The sequence below is a fragment of the Aspergillus glaucus genome (assembly GCF_001890805.1).
Source record: "Aspergillus glaucus CBS 516.65 unplaced genomic scaffold ASPGLscaffold_11, whole genome shotgun sequence".
In the NCBI taxonomy this organism is placed as follows: domain Eukaryota; kingdom Fungi; phylum Ascomycota; class Eurotiomycetes; order Eurotiales; family Aspergillaceae; genus Aspergillus; species Aspergillus glaucus.
Genome location: NW_019170463.1, coordinates 401,407 through 421,699, shown reverse-complemented (window position 1 = coordinate 421,699; position 20,293 = coordinate 401,407). Strand labels below are relative to the sequence as shown.

General features: G+C 50.9%; 9 protein-coding genes across 9 annotated transcripts; 5 read left to right on the top strand and 4 right to left on the bottom strand.

Moving 5' to 3' along the window:
* Positions 1 to 172: 172 nt before the first annotated feature.
* ASPGLDRAFT_47568 (uncharacterized protein) lies at positions 173 to 2,164 on the top strand. Its single transcript, XM_022546704.1, has 2 exons — positions 173 to 891; positions 944 to 2,164. Exons 1-2 carry the CDS (start codon positions 394 to 396, stop codon positions 1,982 to 1,984), a joined length of 1,539 nt encoding a protein of 512 aa, XP_022400564.1. The 5' UTR covers positions 173 to 393; the 3' UTR covers positions 1,985 to 2,164.
* ASPGLDRAFT_47567 (uncharacterized protein) lies at positions 2,159 to 2,455 on the top strand. The gene has a single exon (XM_022546703.1). The coding sequence runs from the start codon at positions 2,196 to 2,198 to the stop codon at positions 2,448 to 2,450; it is 255 nt and encodes an 84-aa protein (XP_022400563.1). The 5' UTR covers positions 2,159 to 2,195; the 3' UTR covers positions 2,451 to 2,455.
* A 687-nt stretch (positions 2,456 to 3,142) lies between these two features.
* On the bottom strand, positions 3,143 to 4,327 carry ASPGLDRAFT_35874 (uncharacterized protein; the record flags this gene model as incomplete). The annotated part of the gene is made up of 1 exon (XM_022544620.1): positions 3,143 to 4,327. One exon carries the CDS (start codon positions 4,325 to 4,327, stop codon positions 3,143 to 3,145), a length of 1,185 nt encoding a protein of 394 aa, XP_022400562.1.
* Positions 4,328 to 4,811: 484 nt separating this feature from the next.
* On the bottom strand, positions 4,812 to 8,736 carry ASPGLDRAFT_47566 (uncharacterized protein). The gene has a single exon (XM_022546702.1). It carries the CDS (start codon positions 8,592 to 8,594, stop codon positions 5,064 to 5,066), a length of 3,531 nt encoding a protein of 1,176 aa, XP_022400561.1. The 5' UTR covers positions 8,595 to 8,736; the 3' UTR covers positions 4,812 to 5,063.
* A 291-nt stretch (positions 8,737 to 9,027) lies between these two features.
* On the bottom strand, positions 9,028 to 11,046 carry ASPGLDRAFT_126956 (MICOS complex subunit MIC60; the record flags this gene model as incomplete). The annotated part of the gene is made up of 4 exons (XM_022540691.1): positions 9,028 to 9,072; positions 9,129 to 10,705; positions 10,774 to 10,864; positions 10,933 to 11,046. 4 exons carry the CDS (start codon positions 11,044 to 11,046, stop codon positions 9,028 to 9,030), a joined length of 1,827 nt encoding a protein of 608 aa, XP_022400560.1.
* Positions 11,047 to 11,608: 562 nt separating this feature from the next.
* On the bottom strand, positions 11,609 to 13,009 carry ASPGLDRAFT_82544 (Rab family GTPase). The gene is made up of 5 exons (XM_022550170.1): positions 12,808 to 13,009; positions 12,693 to 12,712; positions 12,601 to 12,627; positions 12,338 to 12,529; positions 11,609 to 12,292 (listed from the first exon to the last, which is right to left on the bottom strand). Exons 1-5 carry the CDS (start codon positions 12,875 to 12,877, stop codon positions 11,906 to 11,908), a joined length of 696 nt encoding a protein of 231 aa, XP_022400559.1. The 5' UTR covers positions 12,878 to 13,009; the 3' UTR covers positions 11,609 to 11,905.
* Positions 13,010 to 13,240: 231 nt separating this feature from the next.
* ASPGLDRAFT_58275 (putative phosphoinositide phosphatase (Sac1)) lies at positions 13,241 to 15,945 on the top strand. Its single transcript, XM_022548306.1, has 3 exons — positions 13,241 to 13,667; positions 13,723 to 15,449; positions 15,510 to 15,945. The coding sequence occupies exons 1-3, from the start codon at positions 13,460 to 13,462 to the stop codon at positions 15,684 to 15,686; spliced, it is 2,112 nt and encodes a 703-aa protein (XP_022400558.1). The 5' UTR covers positions 13,241 to 13,459; the 3' UTR covers positions 15,687 to 15,945.
* Positions 15,946 to 16,126: 181 nt separating this feature from the next.
* On the top strand, positions 16,127 to 18,231 carry ASPGLDRAFT_47559 (tetrahydrofolate synthase). Its single transcript, XM_022546701.1, has 3 exons — positions 16,127 to 16,212; positions 16,307 to 16,444; positions 16,518 to 18,231. Exons 1-3 carry the CDS (start codon positions 16,195 to 16,197, stop codon positions 17,895 to 17,897), a joined length of 1,536 nt encoding a protein of 511 aa, XP_022400557.1. The 5' UTR covers positions 16,127 to 16,194; the 3' UTR covers positions 17,898 to 18,231.
* A 174-nt stretch (positions 18,232 to 18,405) lies between these two features.
* On the top strand, positions 18,406 to 20,034 carry ASPGLDRAFT_127113 (glycylpeptide N-tetradecanoyltransferase swoF; the record flags this gene model as incomplete). The annotated part of the gene is made up of 3 exons (XM_022540703.1): positions 18,406 to 18,947; positions 19,003 to 19,783; positions 19,837 to 20,034. 3 exons carry the CDS (start codon positions 18,406 to 18,408, stop codon positions 20,032 to 20,034), a joined length of 1,521 nt encoding a protein of 506 aa, XP_022400556.1.
* Between the last annotated feature and the right edge of the window lie 259 nt (positions 20,035 to 20,293).

Here is a 20,293-nt window from a genome sequence, read left to right as displayed (position 1 = left end):
TGGATTATTAGAATGAAAGAGAAGAATATAAACGACATCATGGCCGAATAGGTGCTGTAAAAATCACGTGATACCGACCCGACTCTCAATTATTTTCTCTCCTTAACCCAACTGATGGCAGTGGGATGCTCATCTATTGGGTAGCTACGAGATATGCTCCCCGGGACGAGAGCAACTCAAGATGTGCCACGCGCCTTCCCCAAATCACCGGTCTCCACAGAGAAGGAAGGAGCACCTTCACTTCCCTCAGTTGATAAACACTAACTTAACCATGGAGCAACCTTTTCGTCCCTGACAGAATGCTTCTTGGGTACCAATAGCATATCCATTGCACCTTTTACGTTGTCGCGCTTATTCTATTAATCTTTAATAGTGATCGCTGCATCTCCTACCATGTCTTTTATAGACTTGTTCGATTTCTACTCTTCCAAACTCGGAGAATACGACCCTTCCCAGGAAAGCACAACGCCAATCAAAGAGTTGCCCGCGACTCCGACCCGCAAAGCTCTTTCAAAAGAGGTCCTAGAAGATGGACCAAGTTCCGACTCTGTGACTAAAAGACGTCGACATGCTGTGTACATGGAACGACCTCCAGTTTGGCTCTTAAGCCCGGATCTGCCTTGCGGCGACCAAGACTTGTCTGGTGGGGATGGTGATATCCTGTGTGGACGCTGCGGGAATTCCATGAAGCAGAGCCCCGGGGAATGCTCTGCTGGTGTGTGTTTGAGGGATTTTGCGCAGGATACTGATACCCCGGATATCGCTATTGAGGAGACGACTGAAGAACAGGAAGTTTTTAAACGGGAGTTGCTTTGTGATATAGCAGCCGCCGTGGCGGAAGCTCAAGCGACCGAAACTGATTCGAATTCAGAGCCGGAAACGCCATTGCTTGTGAGTATCTTATCCTTTGGAACACATGCGGGTGTTCTGACACGAGTATAAGAGTCCCTTTAGTGAGCCTACGAAGAGGCAATGCGATTACTTCTCTGTGGCAAACGATCATTCGGATTCATCAAACTCCTCTGAGGAAGATCTACCAAGTCGAAGTCTACATAGTCCCCTCCGGCAGACCAAGGCTGGCCTTTGCACACGCCTGCATTCGTACAGAGATGTACGCCTGGAAGTTGGCGAGAAATGGGCTATACAAGAAGGATCGCTAATTATCTGCGTCGATCCATCCTACACTCAGTTTATTCGCCAAGAGAAGCTCCCAGATGAGTTTGACATCACTACTGGCGACTTCTATATCGTTTGCAGTCTATATGCGGATTTGTGGGCTCTCTGTCTCAAAATATCTTTTGACCGACTGGCAGACGATGGCATAGACAAGGCATTGGCAAATTGCTCTACACATCTTGGCTTTCTTCCACTCTGTGCAGTGACGCTAGCAGCCAACTTTAGCTCGTTTATTCGAAGATGTCAATCTTCGAACGGGGCATCGAAATACCCCAGTAACGGACTCCCTGTTATGCCACCAGAGCGCTCGCACAGTCTTAATGCAAGCAAACAGTTCTTCCAAGGAGACCGACTTCATATCGGTCTGCCTAGTATTGTCTACGAAACTTATAATACGTTGTCCTTGGAAGCTATCGATATGGACTTTATACCTCTGGACTCCACTCTACAGCAGTTATTCTCTTCCATCGGGGCTCGACGGGATAGTGTGCATAAACTTGGAAAACGTATGTCACCTTGGAAGCTCTGGCGCGGAACAAAGTCTCCAGATTCAGGACTGCCAGATGAGGCCCCAAGGGAAAGACGATTTTCGTTCCGAGATTATTCTGGCTCGCGGAACTCCGGGAATGGGTCCAGATGGAGTTCTTTCTCTTCTGCTGCAAGTCAAGGAAGGAAATGGTTCTCGCCTCGTGTCCCATTTAATGGACATCGCCGAGGAATCCGGGGTCTGATGGGAGGACATGATGGATTTCGAGGTCATACACGGGGGAACTCCACTGCATCCGATCCTCTAGGTTATTATTTGTAGTTACATGACTTGAATTGCGCCTGATTATTGGACTATGTGGCGTATTGTACAATAAATTGCCTTCGATTGCATGTCCTTCATAATGAGGTCACTCTTATGTTGAGTGCCACCAGAGGTTTATAGATAGCATTCTTCCCAAACGCACTACTAATTACAACAATTCAACTACCAATACTCCAAACTACAAAACGACTCTAAAATAATACACACAATGTCCTCCCACCGAACCTCCTCCCCAGACCGCGTGCAAATCCCCTCCCCCTCCCCTTCCCCCTCCGAATCCGAGTCCCAAGAAGACAAAACCTCCAACGTCGACCGCGACGTCATGGGCGTGACAACCCAGGGCCGACCGCCGCGCGTCTCAAGAAGGAGACGCTCTGAGCATGCGCCGACTTGGCAGCGTGCGCAAGCGCATCGGCATCATGGGACGACGGGGGCGAAGTATCGGTCTACGTCGAGGCATTAATGTTTTTTTTTTTTTTTTTTTTTTTTTTTTTTTTTTTTGGAAGGGGGAGAGGGTTTTAATATGAGATTTGTGTGCTAGTGGGGGGTTATGTATTCATATGGTGTATAGTTCTTGTTGTACTGTGTGTGTATATGTATGAGGGAATTCGATGGGGTTACTAGAAGAAATGAGAGTTGGAGTGTATACTACTACAATTGAGATGAGATTGGATTATAATAGGAAAATATTTGATGATGAACTCATCTTTGCATTTAACAAAAAACAGAACACAGGATAGAATAGACTTACCTGTACACCTTTGTGTTATGTAGTAAGTACCTCAAAACAAAACAACAACAACAACTGAGCAAAACAACGTAGCAACCAAACAATAACAATAAAACACGAGTAAGAGTAAACAAAAGCTCGACATTATATCAAAAGCATCACAGGAGGGGGGAAGGGGATTAACATACCTTTTTCTTGTTGAGTCAGGTTGTAAGTCCTGTGAAGTGAGCTTGAACCACCATTCCAACACGCAAAAGCAACGCAATCTATGAACAGAAAATCAAGAAGCCATAACAGTCTATAAAAACCAGACACAAAAGCAAACAAGACCAAACAAGCTGAACACAACATTCGATAAAGCACAGTAGCATAGATCAAATCATTCAATTTGTAGTCAATCAATCACTCAATCACCAGTTATCCAATTAATCAATCAAAAACCTCCCCCTCTTCGACTTCTGCTTCGCCACCACCCCCGGACGAAGTTGTTCAGGGATTCTACTCGCATTATGCTGCTTCCTGTTAGCATGCTCAGCACCGACACCGGTATCATCAGCAGCAGTAGCACTAGCCACACCACCACCATCATAGCACTGACTATAAAATCTAGCCGGACCGGATTTGGAACATTGGATAGCCTGCGCGTTTTGTACATCGATGTCATCGAAGGGACTGCTATTGCTGCTACTGCTAGCATCGTAAGCATCGTCAGCATAAGCGTTAGCATTGGTAGTATCAGCGTCCGGGGCGTCGAAAGCGAAATCGAAATCGGCGAAGGGGTTGGTGTGCTCATCGTCTTCGTCTTCGTTGGAGGTAGAGTCGTCCTCGGCTAAGAAGCGCTGAATAGCTTCTCGCTCGAGGGCTGCGTGGCGGGGTTGGGGACAGATGATTTCGGGACCGGTTGTGTTCGGGTCTTTGTAGAAGAGAAGTTCCTCGTTGCGTGCATAGGGCGAGATCGGTGGAGTCTGCACTTGTCCGTGGTTCATCTTTGAGTGCAAGGGACGATTAGGACGACGGTCCGAACCAGAGGATGCGATCTGCTCGTACAAAGGTTGACCATCGTCATCGTATAAATCGAGCAGTTTGAGCGTGCGGACGGCAATCTCGTCGTACGTGACATTCTCATTAACCAGGGTCGTCACGATGCCACCGACAGACTTATCGCGGCCGTAGAGCACTTTGGCAAGATGAAAACCTAGCTCGTCAGCTGACATCCCCGGTTTAATAAAGGAGGTTAGAATGCCCGGGATATGGCGCACGTCCTCCCACATCCACTCGTCTTTCATAGGCGAGATATCGATCTCTTCTATATACTTGTTAGCCGTGTATCCGGTGTTGGCAATGTTGATATGACCCTGACGACCCGTCCGCGTAAAAGAAAACGGCCTGGTTCTACCCGCTGGAGTAGGTGATTCTGCACGATCGTCCTCACGCTCACGACGATAATTAACCAAAACCTCACCTACACGTTTAATCGCGTTTGAACGGCGTAGACGAGGCGGTTCCAGGGGGTTGGTTTCCATGGGTAGTTGGCCGGGTTTGGGGGATGGGGTTCTGGGGGTTTTAACGGATTCGTTGCCGTTGGTGGACTGACCGTAGAAGCGGTGCATTTTAGGGTTGGTGGTTGGGTTGTTGGTGTTGATAAAGCTGGGGGTGGTTTCCGTGGGACTGGCAGGCCAGGCGTATTGTAAAGGGCTTGGTAGCTGTTGGTCAAAGAGCTGGATTGAAGAGAACAATAAAGTGGATAAGAGAGAAAGAAGGATCGATGGTGATGAAAGGGAACATCAAGCAGGGATTGCATGGTAATATTTATATCCTAAAGCTGTCCCAAGATGCTGAATGGCCATGAAAGAGATAACCATGTTTCTGAAGTAGGAGAAACACCTACAACATCCTACAAACGGTTAGTGGGGAGAGCCCTAAACAATGAGCATTATGAACACTTACATCTCTTTGTGGTTGCGTTTTCTTTCAGTTTGTTTCATGGCACTCCCGTCAGACAAGGTCATTGTCTCAGGTGGACATAAAAGAGATAAAAGACCAGATCTTTTAAAAAGAAACGAATTAAGTTGATTACAAATAATAATGACATATGTACAGATGAATGCGAAAACCAGAAACACAGAAGGATATAAAAGGATGTCAAACATGTCTTGAAGAACCATATGAAGCATGCAGACCAAATAAAATATTAAAAAGAATAAAAGGTAGAAACCAGAAACTCCAGAAGATGGGGTATATGCGCATCTTGAAAAAAGTGTACAATGTGAGACATCTAACTCACGAAGAAAAGAAATAGGTATTAGGGTTTGGATGAAACCCACGGCAAGGAGATGGAAACGGCCATCACAACCACAGAACCCATCGGATTCCTGAAATCGCACCGTGGAAGGCGCTGCGAAATACCTTGAAGGCCATGACAATCAACCACACCCACCAAAGCATACCCACGAGAGCCCATTCGAGCATCACAAAGCCGGCACGTCTCACCCATCGTAATCGACGGCGACGCTTTCTAACACCTTTGTCCAGTGTATCACTTAGCTGCTTCAGAGCTAGCGTGCTAGTGGTATTCAACTGAATGCTCAAGCCTTCGGCGTCGGATGCTACTGCTTGAACCCGCGGCGTAAGCGAATGGCTGACCAGATTTTCCAGATCGCTTAATCGCGATTTCAAAGGCGACACGGTCTCCTTTGGAAAACGGTCCATGGATTGCTGGAATTGAAGCTGTGTCTTTTCAAATCTTCGCTGTAGGTTTTGAGCCGCGAGGTCGAATTCCCGTAGTCGGGTCACCCGTGTAAAAGTGCAAGCATTATCCATCGTATTCGTGAGGAATTCGGGCGGAGGATCGCGAACAGTCTCTGCGCGGCGTGTGATTTCTCGCGCTTTGATCCCCGAAGACAAGAGGAGAGCTCGCGTGCGTTCGATTTCCCGTTTCTCGGATACACCAAGATCGGCCAGGGTAGTAATGCTGCGGTCTGAAATCGTCCAGGTACCTGATAAGGTTGGACGTCTCCCTTGAGCAGAAGGCGGTGCAGATGCCTCTGCCTGTGCGAGACCGGTGACGGGAGGACGGGTCATACTAAAAGGAACAGAAGGATCCTTGATTTGCTTCTTCCTGTTCTGTTCCTGAACATTGCGAAATGGTGGTCCGATGCCAAAGTTCTCATTGGAATCTCTCACGGAAACGTGGGTGTCAAATTTGCCTGGTTGAGCGGCATGAGTATCATCGACCTTCTTGTGCAATTCTCTTGTATCACGAGCACCTTCAAGATCAGATGCTTCTCGCTGCCCATCGTGGTCATTCTGCGGAACTGGCGCTAGAGTGGGTATAGAAGGCACATGAGTATCTTTCTCCGTATCTTTGCGAGCAAACCGGCCATTGTCGTCAGACAGGGTTGGGAAACGGCGCAAGAAGCCCTTTGGATTGACGCTCTTGCTGACATTCGCTGTTTCGAGATCGACATCATCGGATGCTGCACTGGTTGCGAATGACGACTGACGAGAGTGCACCGGATGGTCTTTCTTTAAAATGAAGTTGCCCATTTTGGAGACTTCGTTGCCAACCTTCGCCGTAACTTTTCCTTTTCCTTTGAATATGCCGCGAAGTTTAGACTCGTGACCGGATCCCTTTTGCGCCGTATCATCCATTGGTTGATCATCCTGGTGAGGTGACGAGGCTTGGTCTGGGTGAGCGCTTGACTCAAGCTGCTCAGAGCGATCGGTTCCCGAAGGAGTTGTGACATCCAGATGGGCAGGTGATGGGTGCTTGCGCAAAAACTGGGAATCTAAAGGAAGATCCTCACGCTGCTCTTTAGTGCGGTTCTTGCTCTTACTCCGCTCGCGACGAGCAGCGATCCTCCGAGACAACCGCTTCTTGGATGGTGGCGAGGGCGAACGGCTAGTTTGAGGAGAAAGGTTGACTGCGATACTGGGAAAGGGACCAGGATGCATAGGAGAGTTTGGAGCAGTGCTCTGCATGGCGTCTAGGGACATTCGATATCGATCATCCATGCTTGCTGCAGATGATATCGAGGGTCGCTTCTCATCTGCGCTTGCCCATGTAGAGCCCTTCTTTTGTCGATACAACGGTGAGTCAGGGTCCCGCGTTGACTTAATATTCGTGGATAGAGCACTGGAGAATCCCGATCTTTCGGACAACCCAGCGCCCATGGAAACGCTGGAAGAGCTGCGGGACCGTCGTTTGAAGAGTCTGCCCTTCGCCGAGGCACTGCTGCTGTGGATGGGACTAGATGGACTTTGGAGTCTATGCCGGGGTCGCCCGCGGCCAGCACCCTGTAAATCGTTGGACATGCCCCGATCTGAAAACGATGAAGGAACATCCAGGGATACCCTCTTTCCAGACAATGACGCTCGTTGGACACTCGAAGTATCGAAATTGGCGTCTGAGGAGCGCAACTCCATTGGATCTGGGTAAAGGCTGTTTCCGTCCTTATCAGTCATTTTGCTCTTGTTCAACCCATCTTCGACCCATGCGGCGTCGGCCAGTAGCTCGGCCGACGAGACAACCCAGTCGAATCTCGGCCTCCGCGCCTTGGCACTACTGGAGCGCCTTCCTGGCCCCCCACTATCAGAAGGAGAAACGACAGCGGATAATTCCGCATCGTCGTGTTCGCCTTGGGGGGGCCGAGAGGTTCTTTGACCTAGCCGCGGAAGTTCCAAGCACTCGTTGGGTTGATGCGGTTGATGGCCGTATTGTTGCTCTACTATGTTGACCCACTCATGGATCGTTGCGACATCGTCCCAACCTTCCCTTTCGACGTTGATCGGGCATTTCTCACGGTATCTAACCTTTCGATTGCGAATAGTCTGAAGGGGATTGTGCACACGAGATGGATCATGGCCACTGTCCCCAGCGCCATGACTTCTCAAAGGAGGGAGCGACGGAAGTAAGCGTAGATACTCGTTGAACAGTTCAAAGTGGCGGCGAGCTTTGTCAACTCTAGCAAGTGTGTTCTCCGAGATGTCATGCGGCAGGGCGCCGTCATTGACTGTATCAGGTAGAAGGTTAGACACGGACAACTGCTCATTGACGGGAGACTGCTGCGCGTATGGGTCCAGAGGCCGAGGACGACCGTCGGGAAACGACTGAGTGAGGCTACGACGTCCTTGGGCTCGGCTGCGATTCTCCAGACTACCTCCCACAACAGCTGGCACATGACTATCCGTGTAGTGAGCAGACGGCTGCCGGGCTGTCCAAGCTCCCCCAGAAACCCGATGAGATGCTGATCGACCAATGTTGCCTCGCTGTCTCGACTCATTCAGGTTCAAAGCCAGGTTCACAATCTCGATAGAGTCCTGATCGAGACCTATTGAGCCCTGGTTTGCCTCCCCCTGAGTATTATCTGGCTCATCATGCGGTTCTTCTTCGCGCGCGGCATTCGACGGTTGAGGATCCTCACGGACCGCTCGTGAACTGGTGTCGACAGACAGCGATTCTTCCAATGATTGACGGTAGCGACTCCAAGGAAAGCGTGATTTCTTCCTCGAACTGTTGTTCTCGACCTCTGGTGGCTTCCGCTTCTCTTTGCGATCGGGTTCGGAGCGGCGTGGACGCTGATGCTGACTAGCTCTCAGACTCTTCGACTTGTGCAAAAACGATGAATCCAGTAAGAAGCTACTTGAGCCTGTCCTCTGCTGTCCCGGAGTTCCTCCCCGTTCACCATCGCGAGAGCTGCTCCCGAGGGTGCTGCCTTCCAGCTCGCCGCTTGCTCGACCCTCGTTCATTTGCATGTCTTTTCGTCGATCGGCCCCGCCATCGGCTTCAAATTTGCGCGACGGAGTGCTTGCGTATGACGGATCGGAAGGTGCGACCATAGAAGGGGGTGGGTGGGAGTCATTTGACTGTTGCGACATCAGAGGTCCGGGGAGCGGGACGGAGTGTCGTCAGGAAAGGAGTGTAGTTCGCCGGCGTTAGGAATTATGGAGGCATCAAGGCAGGTACGATTAGTCAAATAGCCGAAGCAACGGCAGAACAGCAAATACAGAGAAAGGCCAGCATCACAGTAAGTAAAGAAAAGCGTAGTGTACAAGTAGAAGTTCCGATGAATACGGAGGTCGATCTCCTGCGACGCATACGCACGTGCAGTTGCAAACACTGCAAACATATGCTCCCGAACGGTGATGCATATCTGACTGAGCAGCTATATGGATACCAGGGATATATTTGAACAAGAATAAAATGCATTTTCTGCCATTGAACCTAACAATGCAGAAGAACAACTAGATGTACAGTTCCTTGGGAATTTTACTAACAAAAGGAAAACCAAACGACTGCTAAGTCACGTATCTATTCCACTCTCAGACACTGGAGTCGTGCCTCAGTCTCAATAACCTGTGAAAGAAAGGGTTAGCCAATTATCCCAAATGACAGTCATGGATGCGACTTACCTCCAAAGCTTGCTTCACCTCAAGAACCCGGCGCGCATCTGCCAGCCAATCCTTGCTCAAGATTCTTGCCCATCCCTGGAGAGAGTTCATCTCACGGGCGGCAGAGTCAACATTGCCCTCCTCCAAGAGAGTCTCAGTCCGCATGAGAACACTCTCAACGCCATCGCCATCGGCCACGGCATCCTTCTTGAACATGACCTTGCTCAAGACAACGCTGGCAGCGTGGCTGGCGATACCAGCATCCTCAGGCAGAAGGCTGGCCTTGCGGACCTCAGAAGCAACACGGCGGAACCGCTCGATCAGCTGAGAAGTGGAGGGGATACCGCGCTGGTAGGCGGTGGGGTTGATGGACGCGATGGCTGCCTCAACAACGTGGTCATCAGTGGCCAACTCCTTGACGGCAACAAGCTCACGAATGAATGGCCGGGGAACCTCAGAGCGCTCAAGGACAGAGCGCACCGCGTCCACAGCAACCTGGAGCTGCTGGGTCTTGAGGTTCGAGTCGATGACCTCCCTCCAGTCGGTGGTGAGCTTCTCGAGGTCGTTAACGCTGGTGGTCAGCTCGTTTAGCTTGCTGAGACGCCCTTCGCGCTCCTTCTCAACCAAGTCCTGAATGTTATGCAAGTACTTGCGGTTGAGCTCAATAGCCTGCTCGACGAGTTCATTCTGCAGGCGCTGTTCCGCGATTTGCTGGGCTCTTTGCAATTCGGTCTGGATCTTGTCCTGGTAGGCACGGGCCAGCCTCTCCCGCTCGACCTCGAACTCTTCACGGTACTGAGCAGCGTCCGCAGAGCGAGAGTCCTCGAAGCGGCGGATCAGCTCACGTGCAGACTCGTCGAAAGTCGCGTGCACCTTTGTGAGTTCGTTCTGGGCAGCCTTGCGGGCCTCTTCGCGGACTGCCACAATCTTCTCGCCAATTTTCTGGACTTCCTCCTTAGCCTTCGCGATGGAAGAAGAGTACTTGCCGGAGTCCTCATCGGCGCTAATGACTGTGACAATGTCGTTGAAGGTCTTGACCAAGTCTTGAACAATAGCTTCACCTCCCTCCTGCACTTGCGCAAGCTCGATAGTAGGGATGGGAGCGGCGGGCTTCTTCTTCTCATCCTTGGCCTTCTGCTCCTTAGTAGCCTTGTCGCTCTTGGCCTTTCCGACGGCGGCAGCCCTCTCTTCAGCCTTGGCGCCGGCGGGCTTCACCTGAGCATCATGGACAGCACTCATGTGAGGACCCTTTTGCGAAACATCGGCTCCAGCATCCTCCTCCTCTGTGACCTTCGAAAAAAGACCACTATTGCTCGGGATGGTGACATGCCTGCCTGCATCCTTTGGTGTAGACTGAATCCGGTGTTGGTGCTTGGAGGCATTCGGGAATCGGCGGTAGAAGTCCTGCTCCTCAAAGTAGAGAACACATTCCTCTCCGTAAGGCACGTACTCTGTGAAGAAGTCGTGGAAGTTGTCCGACTTCAAAGCCAAAAAGATACCTCCACCATAGGCAAATCCGGATGTGAGAATCAAGTACAACAGGAATCGACGGAAACGTCCAGTCTTGGGAGTTGGGGGAGCCGGGGGGACGTGAGATCCTGTAGAGTGGTTTAGCATTCAACAATTATTGATATGCCTTCCAATCCCGGCAATATGGCAGTCGCACCTTGTTCTGCCTTGGCAACATTCTCTGGAGGGACGGTCGACTCGGATGAGGGAGAAGCGGGGGTAGGGGACTTTTCGTCGGCGAAGAATCTCTAGATAGAAGCAAAACCCATTAATCAAACTAGCCTTGACAGAGGCACACAACGCAATGTCAACATACCTGACCGGAGAGCCGGTTGCTGGCTCCAGCTCTAGACAGCCATTGCGACGCTGTCCGCTGGCGAATGGGCGACGACAGCAATTGCCGGCTCTGGAGAATCGAGGAGCGCAGCATGATGACCCGCACTACCGGACCAAAAAGCGCTGGTGGCGGGGTTGATAAGAGGGGAAGAGAGGGAAGGTGATGTTAAGGCGTGAGAGAGAAAACGCGGACCGGGAATTGGAATGATGCTTTTACGATCCGCTCCGAGAATCCTGCACCGCCATATGTGCACCGCCACATTGCGCTTCTGCCACAGCCGATTAGCACTGATATGCCCTGACAGTGATAGCTACAAGGTTCAAAAACACTATTAAGTATTCTAGAACAAATCCATTCGTCGAGACATCAATTCGAGCGTATAATAAGTATTATATGAGCATACTGAGGTTCCCCAGGGCGTAAAGAAAAGTAAAATAGGGAAAAGAAAAGGTAACATGAATTCAACCCAAGCAAGAAATGATGCAGACGCCAGGTGTAACAAGCAGCAGCAAATAGAGTCAAGGTTAAAAGAGGAAATAAAAGAGCATAATAGCTTCTGCTCTTTGAAGTCTAGAGAGCCAATCCAAACGCGCCTTAGAACGCGGCTTTCCGTTGCACGAACAGCATCGAAATTCCAGTCGAATGAAACGAAAGAGCAGCAAGAGAAGGTTAGTCGAGGACAAGTTCGCAACCAAGGATCCAGCCGTAATATAGAGAGATCGCTTGCTGGATGGAAGATTGACAATGTAATCTAGTTCCAACCCCCTCCCCGAAGACCGTAACACCGATTGGACATCAAAACGGAAGTAAAGAAAGAGACATTCTGGTTCATAGAGATAGCATAGCGTCGCAATGTACCCTGATACCACCATTCTGCATCAGGCCAGAAGACGCCTGTCGTTTCTTTCTTGTGTCGAGAAACCTCACAGGCGATGGTCATGTTGTGTTACGATTAACAGTTGCATGCTCCAGCGCCTTGAGTGCCGGGTGCCTCCGGCCGCAAGTCAACGCCGGGACGGGGAGCGGTTCGCAAATTCCGTGGTCCGGCTTGGTCTAGCGGCAGCTTCTTTGCGATGGCGGTGAAGAGCTCTTGCACGTTCGAAGAGGTCTTTGCCGACGTTTCGAAGAAAAGCAATCCAGCTTCGCGCGCGTACGCCTCGGCATCAGCCGTTGGGATCGCTCTCTTGTCCGGGCTCTCGTTGACGAGGTCGAGCTTGTTACCCGCGAGAGCAATCACGATGTTCTCATTTGCCTGGCGCTGCAGTTCCTTCACCCACGACTTGGCCTTATCCAACGAAGACTGTTCAAGATCAACCCGATTAGCATCTTCCCGCCATACCTATATATATCAAAGGACGAAGAACGAAAAGAGAAGGGATCGTACAGCCTGGGTGATGTCATAAACCACAACGGCGCAGTTGGCGTTTCTATAGTACATGGGAGCCAAAGACTTGTATCTCTCTTGGCCGGCGGTATCCCAGATTTCGAACTTGACTGTCGTGTTTTCGTCCAGCGAGATGGTCTGTGTCAGGAAGGCGGCGCCAATCGTCGACTCTCGGTAGTCATCAAATTGATCCTAATCCATGTTAATATGGACATCCCATCCCCAAAATTCCTCACATCCTTGAATAGTTTCCGATCACTCACTTTGACGAATCTCAGAACGAGCGAACTCTGGAAAAGTAGCATCCATGTTAGTTACTGTAACAATAGCGGGAGGTGAAGGGATCTCTTTTAACCTTTCCGACAGCGGATTCTCCTATAATCAATCAAACAAACCGAGTCAGCGACTGTCTCATCCATTTGTTTCCCAAAGAAACCCAAGAATTTGGGGCGGAAATGTAGGAGGCTCACCAAGCAAGACTAGCTTGAACTGGGCGAATCGGGCGCCCGGGCGGGCTCCTGCTGCCGCTCTAGAAGCCATAATCAGGGTGCGCGGGAGGGAAGCGATAGGGGGAAAAGGAGAATAGAAGTAGTATTATAGAAGAACGGAAGATCTAAGCCACGCTTGGGACAAAGATAGGGCGAGGGGAGATGGAGATGAAGCTGGATGATTATTAGCAGGCAGTAGCAGTAATAGTTATTGGGGCGAGTGGGCAGATCGGGGACGACGCTGGGAGTGTTTGACTAACGTTACCGTACAGTACGCTGTCAGATGACGAAAGGGGATGGCCTCAGCCACAGTTGAGCACCTTCACCGCCTTCGGTTTCGGCGGGGGCGGTGGGCGGTGTGGCGGCATCATCCCGTGGCTGGATGCAACGACAACCGACACCAACCAGGATCATCGTTGGATTCTCTCGTCAGTCGGGCTTGTGTTGGCATTGTTTGCTATTTGATTCATTGTCGCTGTCACTATTACTGCGCCATGCGTTGAGGCTCTCTGCGGTGCTCTCCTTTATCTTCTCCATACTACTTCACTTATCCGATATCAGTCTACTACTTCCCTACCCACTCTTTCCCTCGTTTTGATCATAGAATCGTTCCCCTGTCGACCTGCTACGCATCATGGCTCCTCCTGTACTTCCATTCCATGATATAAATCTGCACGCCGCATCGTCGCACTATGCGTTCACCTCTCCTTCGTCGCCAGATGCCCCGACGCTCATCGTGGACCGGCCAACCGGGGACTTGCGCCTCCACGATGGTACCTTGTCAGGGGCGAAGCGGATCAGCAGCATCGCTGGAATTCTGGGTATTATCAAACTGAAGCTGGGTAAGGAACAATTTAGGGAACTATATACTGGTGTGCGATGCTGATGGAACAACAGACAAGTATCTCATTGTCATCACCAAGGCTCAGCCGATGGGAAGGCTTCGCGGCCATATGGTTTACAAAGTGGCCGCAACAGAGTTTCTACCTCTGCGTGAGCGCCCTTTGCATGACTATGATGAGGATACCTATCTGGCACTGTTGAAGGAGTTGCTTCGGACTGGGCCGATGTACTTCTCTTACTCCCTGGACCTCACCAACAGTTTCCAGCGTCAATCACAGAGTGACCACAGTCTTCCCATGTGGAAACGTGCTGACGACCGCTTTTTCTGGAATCGCTTCATCCAGTCCGACTTGATTGATTTTAGTCTCGGAGAACATGACAACACTGGTGTTCGTTACGGTCCTCAGCCCGGAGCTGATCCGTACATTTTGCCGGTGATGTTCGGTATGCTGCGCATAACTCCGGCAAAGGTCAAATCCACATCGTTCGTGTTTGCGCTTATCACTAGGAGGTCGAGACATCGGGCTGGTACAAGATACTTCTCGCGGGGTATTGATGAACAAGGCCATGTTTCCAATTATAACGAAACGGAACAAATCGTGATCCTGAACGACACGGCCGGTGGGCTCTCAGGGTTTGCTGGCGGACAGTCGATGAAGGATGAAAAAGCAGGCCAAGATACGCAGGTTCTGTCTTTCGTGCAGACCAGAGGAAGTGTTCCAGTCTACTGGGCGGAAGTCAACGACCTCAAGTATACCCCGAAGCTTCAGGTTCGTGGGGTGGAGACTGCGGTTGATGCGGCACGCAAGCATTTTGTCGAGCAAATCGAACTATATGGGGAGAACTACCTGGTCAACCTGGTGAACCAGAAGGGTCGGGAAGAACGGGTGAAACGGGCGTATGAGCAAATGGTGCGCGCATTGGTCTCGCCGACAGCCGAGGATACTGAGGCCAATGGCGCTACACCTGAAAAGGTACACATTCTGGAGGCTAAACAGACACAGAAGGAGTTGGACCGTCTCCACTACATATACTTTGACTTCCACAGCGAAACCAAGGGCCTTAAGTGGCATCGCGCCGAGTTGTTGATGGATCGCTTGGTGAACGGGCTTTCGCGAGGTGGCTATTTCCGTGGTGTGGAAAACCCTGGTGCTCCTGGTGGGTCACTGGACATTCGATCAGTGCAAACCAGTGTCGTGCGGACCAACTGCATGGATTGCTTGGATCGGACAAACGTCGTGCAGAGTATGCTTGGACGTTGGGCTATCACTCAACAGCTTGTGGAGGCCGGATACCTTAGCCCTGGTGAACACGCCACGGCCGACCCGGCGTTCGAAGATCTGTTCCGCAACATCTGGGCTGATAATGCCGATGTCGTGTCCAAGTCATACTCCGGTACAGGGGCCTTGAAGACGGACTTTACTCGTACCGGAAACCGCACGCGGGCCGGAATGGTGCAAGATCTAAGCAACTCTATCACTCGATACGTGCGCAATAACTTCCTGGACGGTCCCCGACAAGACGGGTTCGACGTGTTCCTGGGTACCTATCTCCCCCCAGACTCAACCATTGGCAGCTTCCAGCTCTTCTTCGACCGTCGGCCATTGGCCATCCAGTCTATTCCGTACATCCTTACCGCCAGTATCTTCATGATTGCGGTTTCCATCTTCACCAAGCGCGACCTTGATTCCGCCGTGTGGCCTCTTCGTCTGTTTGCCATATTCTGGATAGCTGTTGCCGCATGGTGTCTGCGTTTCGTCTCTGGACATGGAATGCTATATGTAAGTATCTACTCGAATCTATGGCAATCATGTTACAGTGTGCTAACCACATTAACACAGGTGAACTGGCCAAAACTGAACACTCCATCAGCTGGCGCAGAAGGCTACCAAGATGCGCTCGTCAAGGCACGTTCAGACCCACTTATTGGGCATTGGATTCCCATCAAGAGACACCAACGGGGCTATAGCAATGCTCGTTTGGGATTCCTGGAAGAAGGAAAAACAAGGATCGAGTAGATGCCCTTTCTGCGACTGGGATCAGCTTTTTTTCCTTTACATTCTTTACCTGGCTATTCATTGACTGGCTGTATTTCTATTTTCTTTCTAACTTATCACCCGATACTGGCGTTCTTAGATCGTTTACTTACTGTTCCACGATCATTCATAATCCAATGTTTTTCTGTTTCATCATACCCTGATTGTCAAATCCAATAACCCGTTTTAATGGTTTCTAAATCTATCCACCCCGTGTACAATGACACATCGTCGCGCCGCGCCATTCAACCACCAGCTAACCGGGCGTATCCCATTGAGTCACCTGTAGTATCCATAGATATATCATTTGTTAGGACATTTCGCGCAATCAGCTCACGTGATATTTCCGGTTATCTCCGGTGAACTTCTGCAGAAAGATCACGAGATCCCCGCGCATTTCCTGCAGAAACGATCCTCGATGGGGAGTTTTCGCACCTACGCTCTGTTCCAGAAAAGCCATCTGTTACGTCGATTCTCTACTTCTCGCACAATGTCTCGCAATTACGGAGTAAGTCGTATGCGACAGTCAATTGAACTCCTACCCCTCCATATTTCCCCGCGGAATACCGTCATGGAGTGATCGTTGACAGAAAGCTCTCCAGGATGCAATCGCAGCGCTCAATTCGCTGCAGACCAATTTTGCGGTGATCCAGAGGTCTAATAAAACGCATAGCAGGAAGGATATGAACAAAACATCTATTTCGGAGATGGTTGAATGGATTAGACGTATCGGGTACCAGGTTTGCTTCACACCCAGCTCCATTGCGCATAGGTGGAGAGTCGTTAATGAAATTTTGTATCTGTCACTGATAGCGCTCCGATCTGAACCGCCTGAATGCAGTCCACGTCGCCGGAACCAAGGGCAAGGGCTCTACTTCGTCGTTTATCGCATCGATCCTCTCGCAGTATGCCTCCGGTCCGTCGCCGAAAGTCAACCGAGTCGGCCTGTACACCTCCCCCCATTTGCGATTCGCCCGGGAGCGCATAGGGATAGACAATGCGCCTTTGTCGGAGGAGAAATTTGCCAAGTACTTCTTCGAGGTGTGGGATCGGCTTGAGCAGGCTGCTACCGCAGCCGGGGAGGATCCGAAGGGGCCGCTTGCAAAGCCACAATACTTCCGATACCTGACGCTTATGGCCTTCCATACATACTTGAGTGAAGGGGTGAACGCTGCGGTCATTGAATGCGGAATTGGTGGAGAGTATGACTGTACGAATGTGCTTGAGCGGCCGGCAGCCAGCGCAATTGCCAGTCTGGGAATTGACCACACGGCATTGTTGGGCGACACGTTAGAGCAAATTGCGTGGCAGAAGGGTGGCGTAATCAAGCCCGGTGTCAAGGCTTTCAGTGTTTCGCAGGCCGCTAGTGCTGAGAAGGTCCTGCAAAAACGTGCGGAGGAAAAGGCGACACAGATTTCCATTGTATCGCGTCACCCCGATCTCGAAAGCACCGATATCAAGCTTGGTTTGGCTGGTGACTTTCAATATACGAATGCGATGTTGGCCGTTGCGACTGCTGCTGAATACTTGAGGAAGGTCGGGGTAGAAGGGATTCCGGAGGACATAATGAGCCAGCCTTTGCCTACAGAATTTCGCCGGGGACTGGAATTAGCTCGTCTGGGGGGCAGATGCGAAACGAGACATGAAAAGAACGTCACCTGGTACATTGACGGAGGCCATACCCTGGAGAGCATCAAGGTTGCTGGCGAGTGGTTCGTCTCTCAAGTCAAAGAAAACTCAGTAGCAACTGAGACTGCAGACCGCAAGCTGCGGCTTCTAATCTTCAACCAACAGAGTCGCGACAGCAATGCGCTGGCAAGAGCACTTCATAGCACGCTGTCCGCAGCTCTAGAGGCAGACATGCCGTTCACTCACGCGATATTTTGCACCAATGTCACATACAAGGAAGCCGGCTACCGGCCTGACCTCGTGAGCATGAACACGAGTGCTACTGATATAGAAAGACTCCGAGTTCAAAACAATCTTGCCGAGACGTGGAAGGAGATTGACCCACGAACTGAGGTTAAAGTGTACAGCACCATTGAAGAAGCCGTCGATTACGCCCGGGAGCTTGCCGCGAAAGAGCAGGGTATCGTCGCGGATGAAGCGCCGTTGACGACCTTTGTCACCGGCAGCTTGCATCTGGTGGGTGGCTTCCTCGATGTGATTGAAACCAAGCCGGGTCCGCAGTGAGCTTGGCTTGGATCCTTTTCGTGCTGCTCCATGACCTTTTCTGTACCATTTGTGCTTTTTAACGTTGTATCTACGGCATTCACTTTGGAATTTCAACAGCGTCTCGGTGCCTGCTGGAGTTCTTGGAGCGGTGGTTATCTGGTTTTCAACAGCCATTGCTGAGTTATGTATCCTTATATCCTTAAGAGGTCAAAGAGCGTTTAGCTGTTCCTTTCGAGCTTCTTTGCCGAGGTAGATCATAATCGGCGTACCGAGAGGCATTGCATATAACATAACCCCTGACAGCATATAAGTGAATAAAGCAAGCAAGTGTAGGAATAAAAGTAAAATGACACCAATCTTCAAGTTGATTCGCTGTGGTCCAAATAAACACTAAGCATCTACAATAGCTGAAGAGCCGCACCCCGCGAAGTCTCCGCCGCCGTGGGGCCGAACCATTTTCTTCCAACACACGACATTCAACAACCTTCCCCTCCTCCAATTCACTCACCCCTCCACAACGCTCGCCATGTCCGACAAGCGAGAACTCGAAAATAAGGCCCCCGAGGCATCGAATACCGACGCTGCGAACACCAGCACCAACACCAACGATGCCGGCGCATCGAAGCCCGCGCCCAAGATGGACCCCAAACTGACCGAGGCACTCCTGGACCTAAACCCCGCCCTGAAGAACGAATTGGCCACTATGGATAAAGGGAAAGCCGCAGAGACACTGCACAACCTGGATCTCTCTGAGCTATTAACCGGGTTGTCCATGGGCGGGAAGAACCCGAAGGACATGGCATCGTACAAGTTCTGGCAGACGCAGCCTGTGCAGCGGTTTGACGAGGATTTCAGCAAGAAGGAGGTTGCGGAGGGGCCGATTAAGATGATTGATCCGGAGAGGGTGTCGAAGGAGCCGGATAGGTTGTTGGAGGGATTTGAGTGGACGACGCTGGATTTGACGAATCAGGGGGAGTTGCAGGAGTTGTGGGATTTGTTGACGAATCATTATGTGGAGGATGATAATGCTATGTTTCGGTTTAGATACTCGCAGTCGTTCCTGCATTGGTAAGGGCTATGTACGATCTGTGAGGGCTTGTTGGCTACTTGCTAACAGAGACAGGGCTCTGATGTCGCCAGGCTGGAGAAAGGAATGGCACGTCGGTGTCCGCGCCACCAAGTCGAAGAAGTTGGTCGCTTCCATTAGCGGTGTTCCAACGGAGATTCGAGTGCGCGACCAGAAGCTCAAGGTGACCGAGATCAACTTCCTTTGCATCCACAAGAAGCTCCGCTCTAAGCGCCTGGCACCCGTCTTGATTAAGGAAATCACGCGCCGGTGCTATCTCAACGGAATCTACCAGGCCATTTACACGGGAGGCACCCTCCTCCCCACCCCCGTCAGCTCGTGCCGCTACTACCACCGTCCCCTCGACTGGCTGAAGCTCTACGAGGTCGGCTTCTCGCCTCTCCCCCATGGATCCACCAAGGCTCGCCAGATTAGCAAGAACCACCTTCCCTACGTCACCTCCACCCCTAACCTGCGTCCTATGGAAGTCAAGGACATTGACGCCGTCCAAGAACTGCTCGAGCGGTACGAGAAGCGCTTTGACCTGAACCAGGCATTTAACCGCGAGGAGATTCAACACTGGTTGCTGAACAAGCCGGAACAGAAGGATCAGGTGATCTGGTCGTATGTCGTGGAGGACCCTGAGACCCACAAGATCACCGACTTCTTCTCTTTCTACAACCTCGAGTCCACCGTTATTCAACATCCTAAGCATGACAACGTGCGCGCTGCATACCTCTACTATTACGCAACCGAGACTGCCTTCACCGGAGACCAGAAGGCTCTCAAGGAGCGCTTGTTGCAGCTCATGAACGACGCCTTGATCTTGGCGAAGAAGGTAAGCTTCCTTCCACCTTCCTGTCAGGGAACACAAGAGCTAACCATGACTAGGCCAAATTCGACGTCTTCAACGCCCTCACCCTCCACGACAACCCTCTATTCCTTGAGCAGCTCAAGTTCGGCGCAGGCGATGGCCAGCTCCACTACTACATTTACAACTACCGTGCGGCACCTATTGCGGGAGGTGTCAATGAGAAGAACCTGCCTGATGAGAAGAAGATGGGTGGAGTTGGTGTTGTTATGCTGTAGAGCCATGTATACCAGACTTGCAGGCCTCAAAGGCGTGAATAGCGCGGATATACAAGGCTAAAATACCCCTAGAAAGTAGAAAATCTCTATATTTTGGCTATTAGATAGCTAACTCTATAATTAAAATAAAAACCTGAATTCCCTATCCATGTCTTTTGCACGACTAAACCCGTCGGCGCCTGAAACATATTAATGCCTCAGGCAAGAATTGTTTCCGTGACGTCGTCATCCTCGAACGTTCTCGACAACAACAATGCTT

Excerpts from the sequence above, each read along its gene's own strand:
- ASPGLDRAFT_47566 (XM_022546702.1), bottom strand. The coding sequence starts at position 8,594 with ATGTCGCAACAGTCAAATGACTCCCACCCACCCCCTTCTATGGTCGCA.
- ASPGLDRAFT_58275 (XM_022548306.1), top strand. The coding sequence starts at position 13,460 with ATGGCTCCTCCTGTACTTCCATTCCATGATATAAATCTGCACGCCGCA. Across the intron at positions 13,668-13,722 it reads TATTATCAAACTGAAGCTGG|ACAAGTATCTCATTGTCATC; the intron begins GTAAGGAACAAT and ends ATGGAACAACAG. Across the intron at positions 15,450-15,509 it reads CTGGACATGGAATGCTATAT|GTGAACTGGCCAAAACTGAA; the intron begins GTAAGTATCTAC and ends ACATTAACACAG.
- ASPGLDRAFT_47559 (XM_022546701.1), top strand. Across the intron at positions 16,445-16,517 it reads TTAGACGTATCGGGTACCAG|CGCTCCGATCTGAACCGCCT; the intron begins GTTTGCTTCACA and ends TGTCACTGATAG.
- ASPGLDRAFT_82544 (XM_022550170.1), bottom strand. The coding sequence starts at position 12,877 with ATGGCTTCTAGAGCGGCAGCAGGAGCCCGCCCGGGCGCCCGATTCGCC. Across the intron at positions 12,530-12,600 it reads TCGTTCTGAGATTCGTCAAA|GATCAATTTGATGACTACCG; the intron begins GTGAGTGATCGG and ends AACATGGATTAG. Across the intron at positions 12,293-12,337 it reads TTTATGACATCACCCAGGCT|GTATGGCGGGAAGATGCTAA; the intron begins GTACGATCCCTT and ends TGATATATATAG.
- ASPGLDRAFT_47568 (XM_022546704.1), top strand. The coding sequence starts at position 394 with ATGTCTTTTATAGACTTGTTCGATTTCTACTCTTCCAAACTCGGAGAA. Across the intron at positions 892-943 it reads AGCCGGAAACGCCATTGCTT|AGTCCCTTTAGTGAGCCTAC; the intron begins GTGAGTATCTTA and ends CACGAGTATAAG.
- ASPGLDRAFT_47567 (XM_022546703.1), top strand. The coding sequence starts at position 2,196 with ATGTCCTCCCACCGAACCTCCTCCCCAGACCGCGTGCAAATCCCCTCC.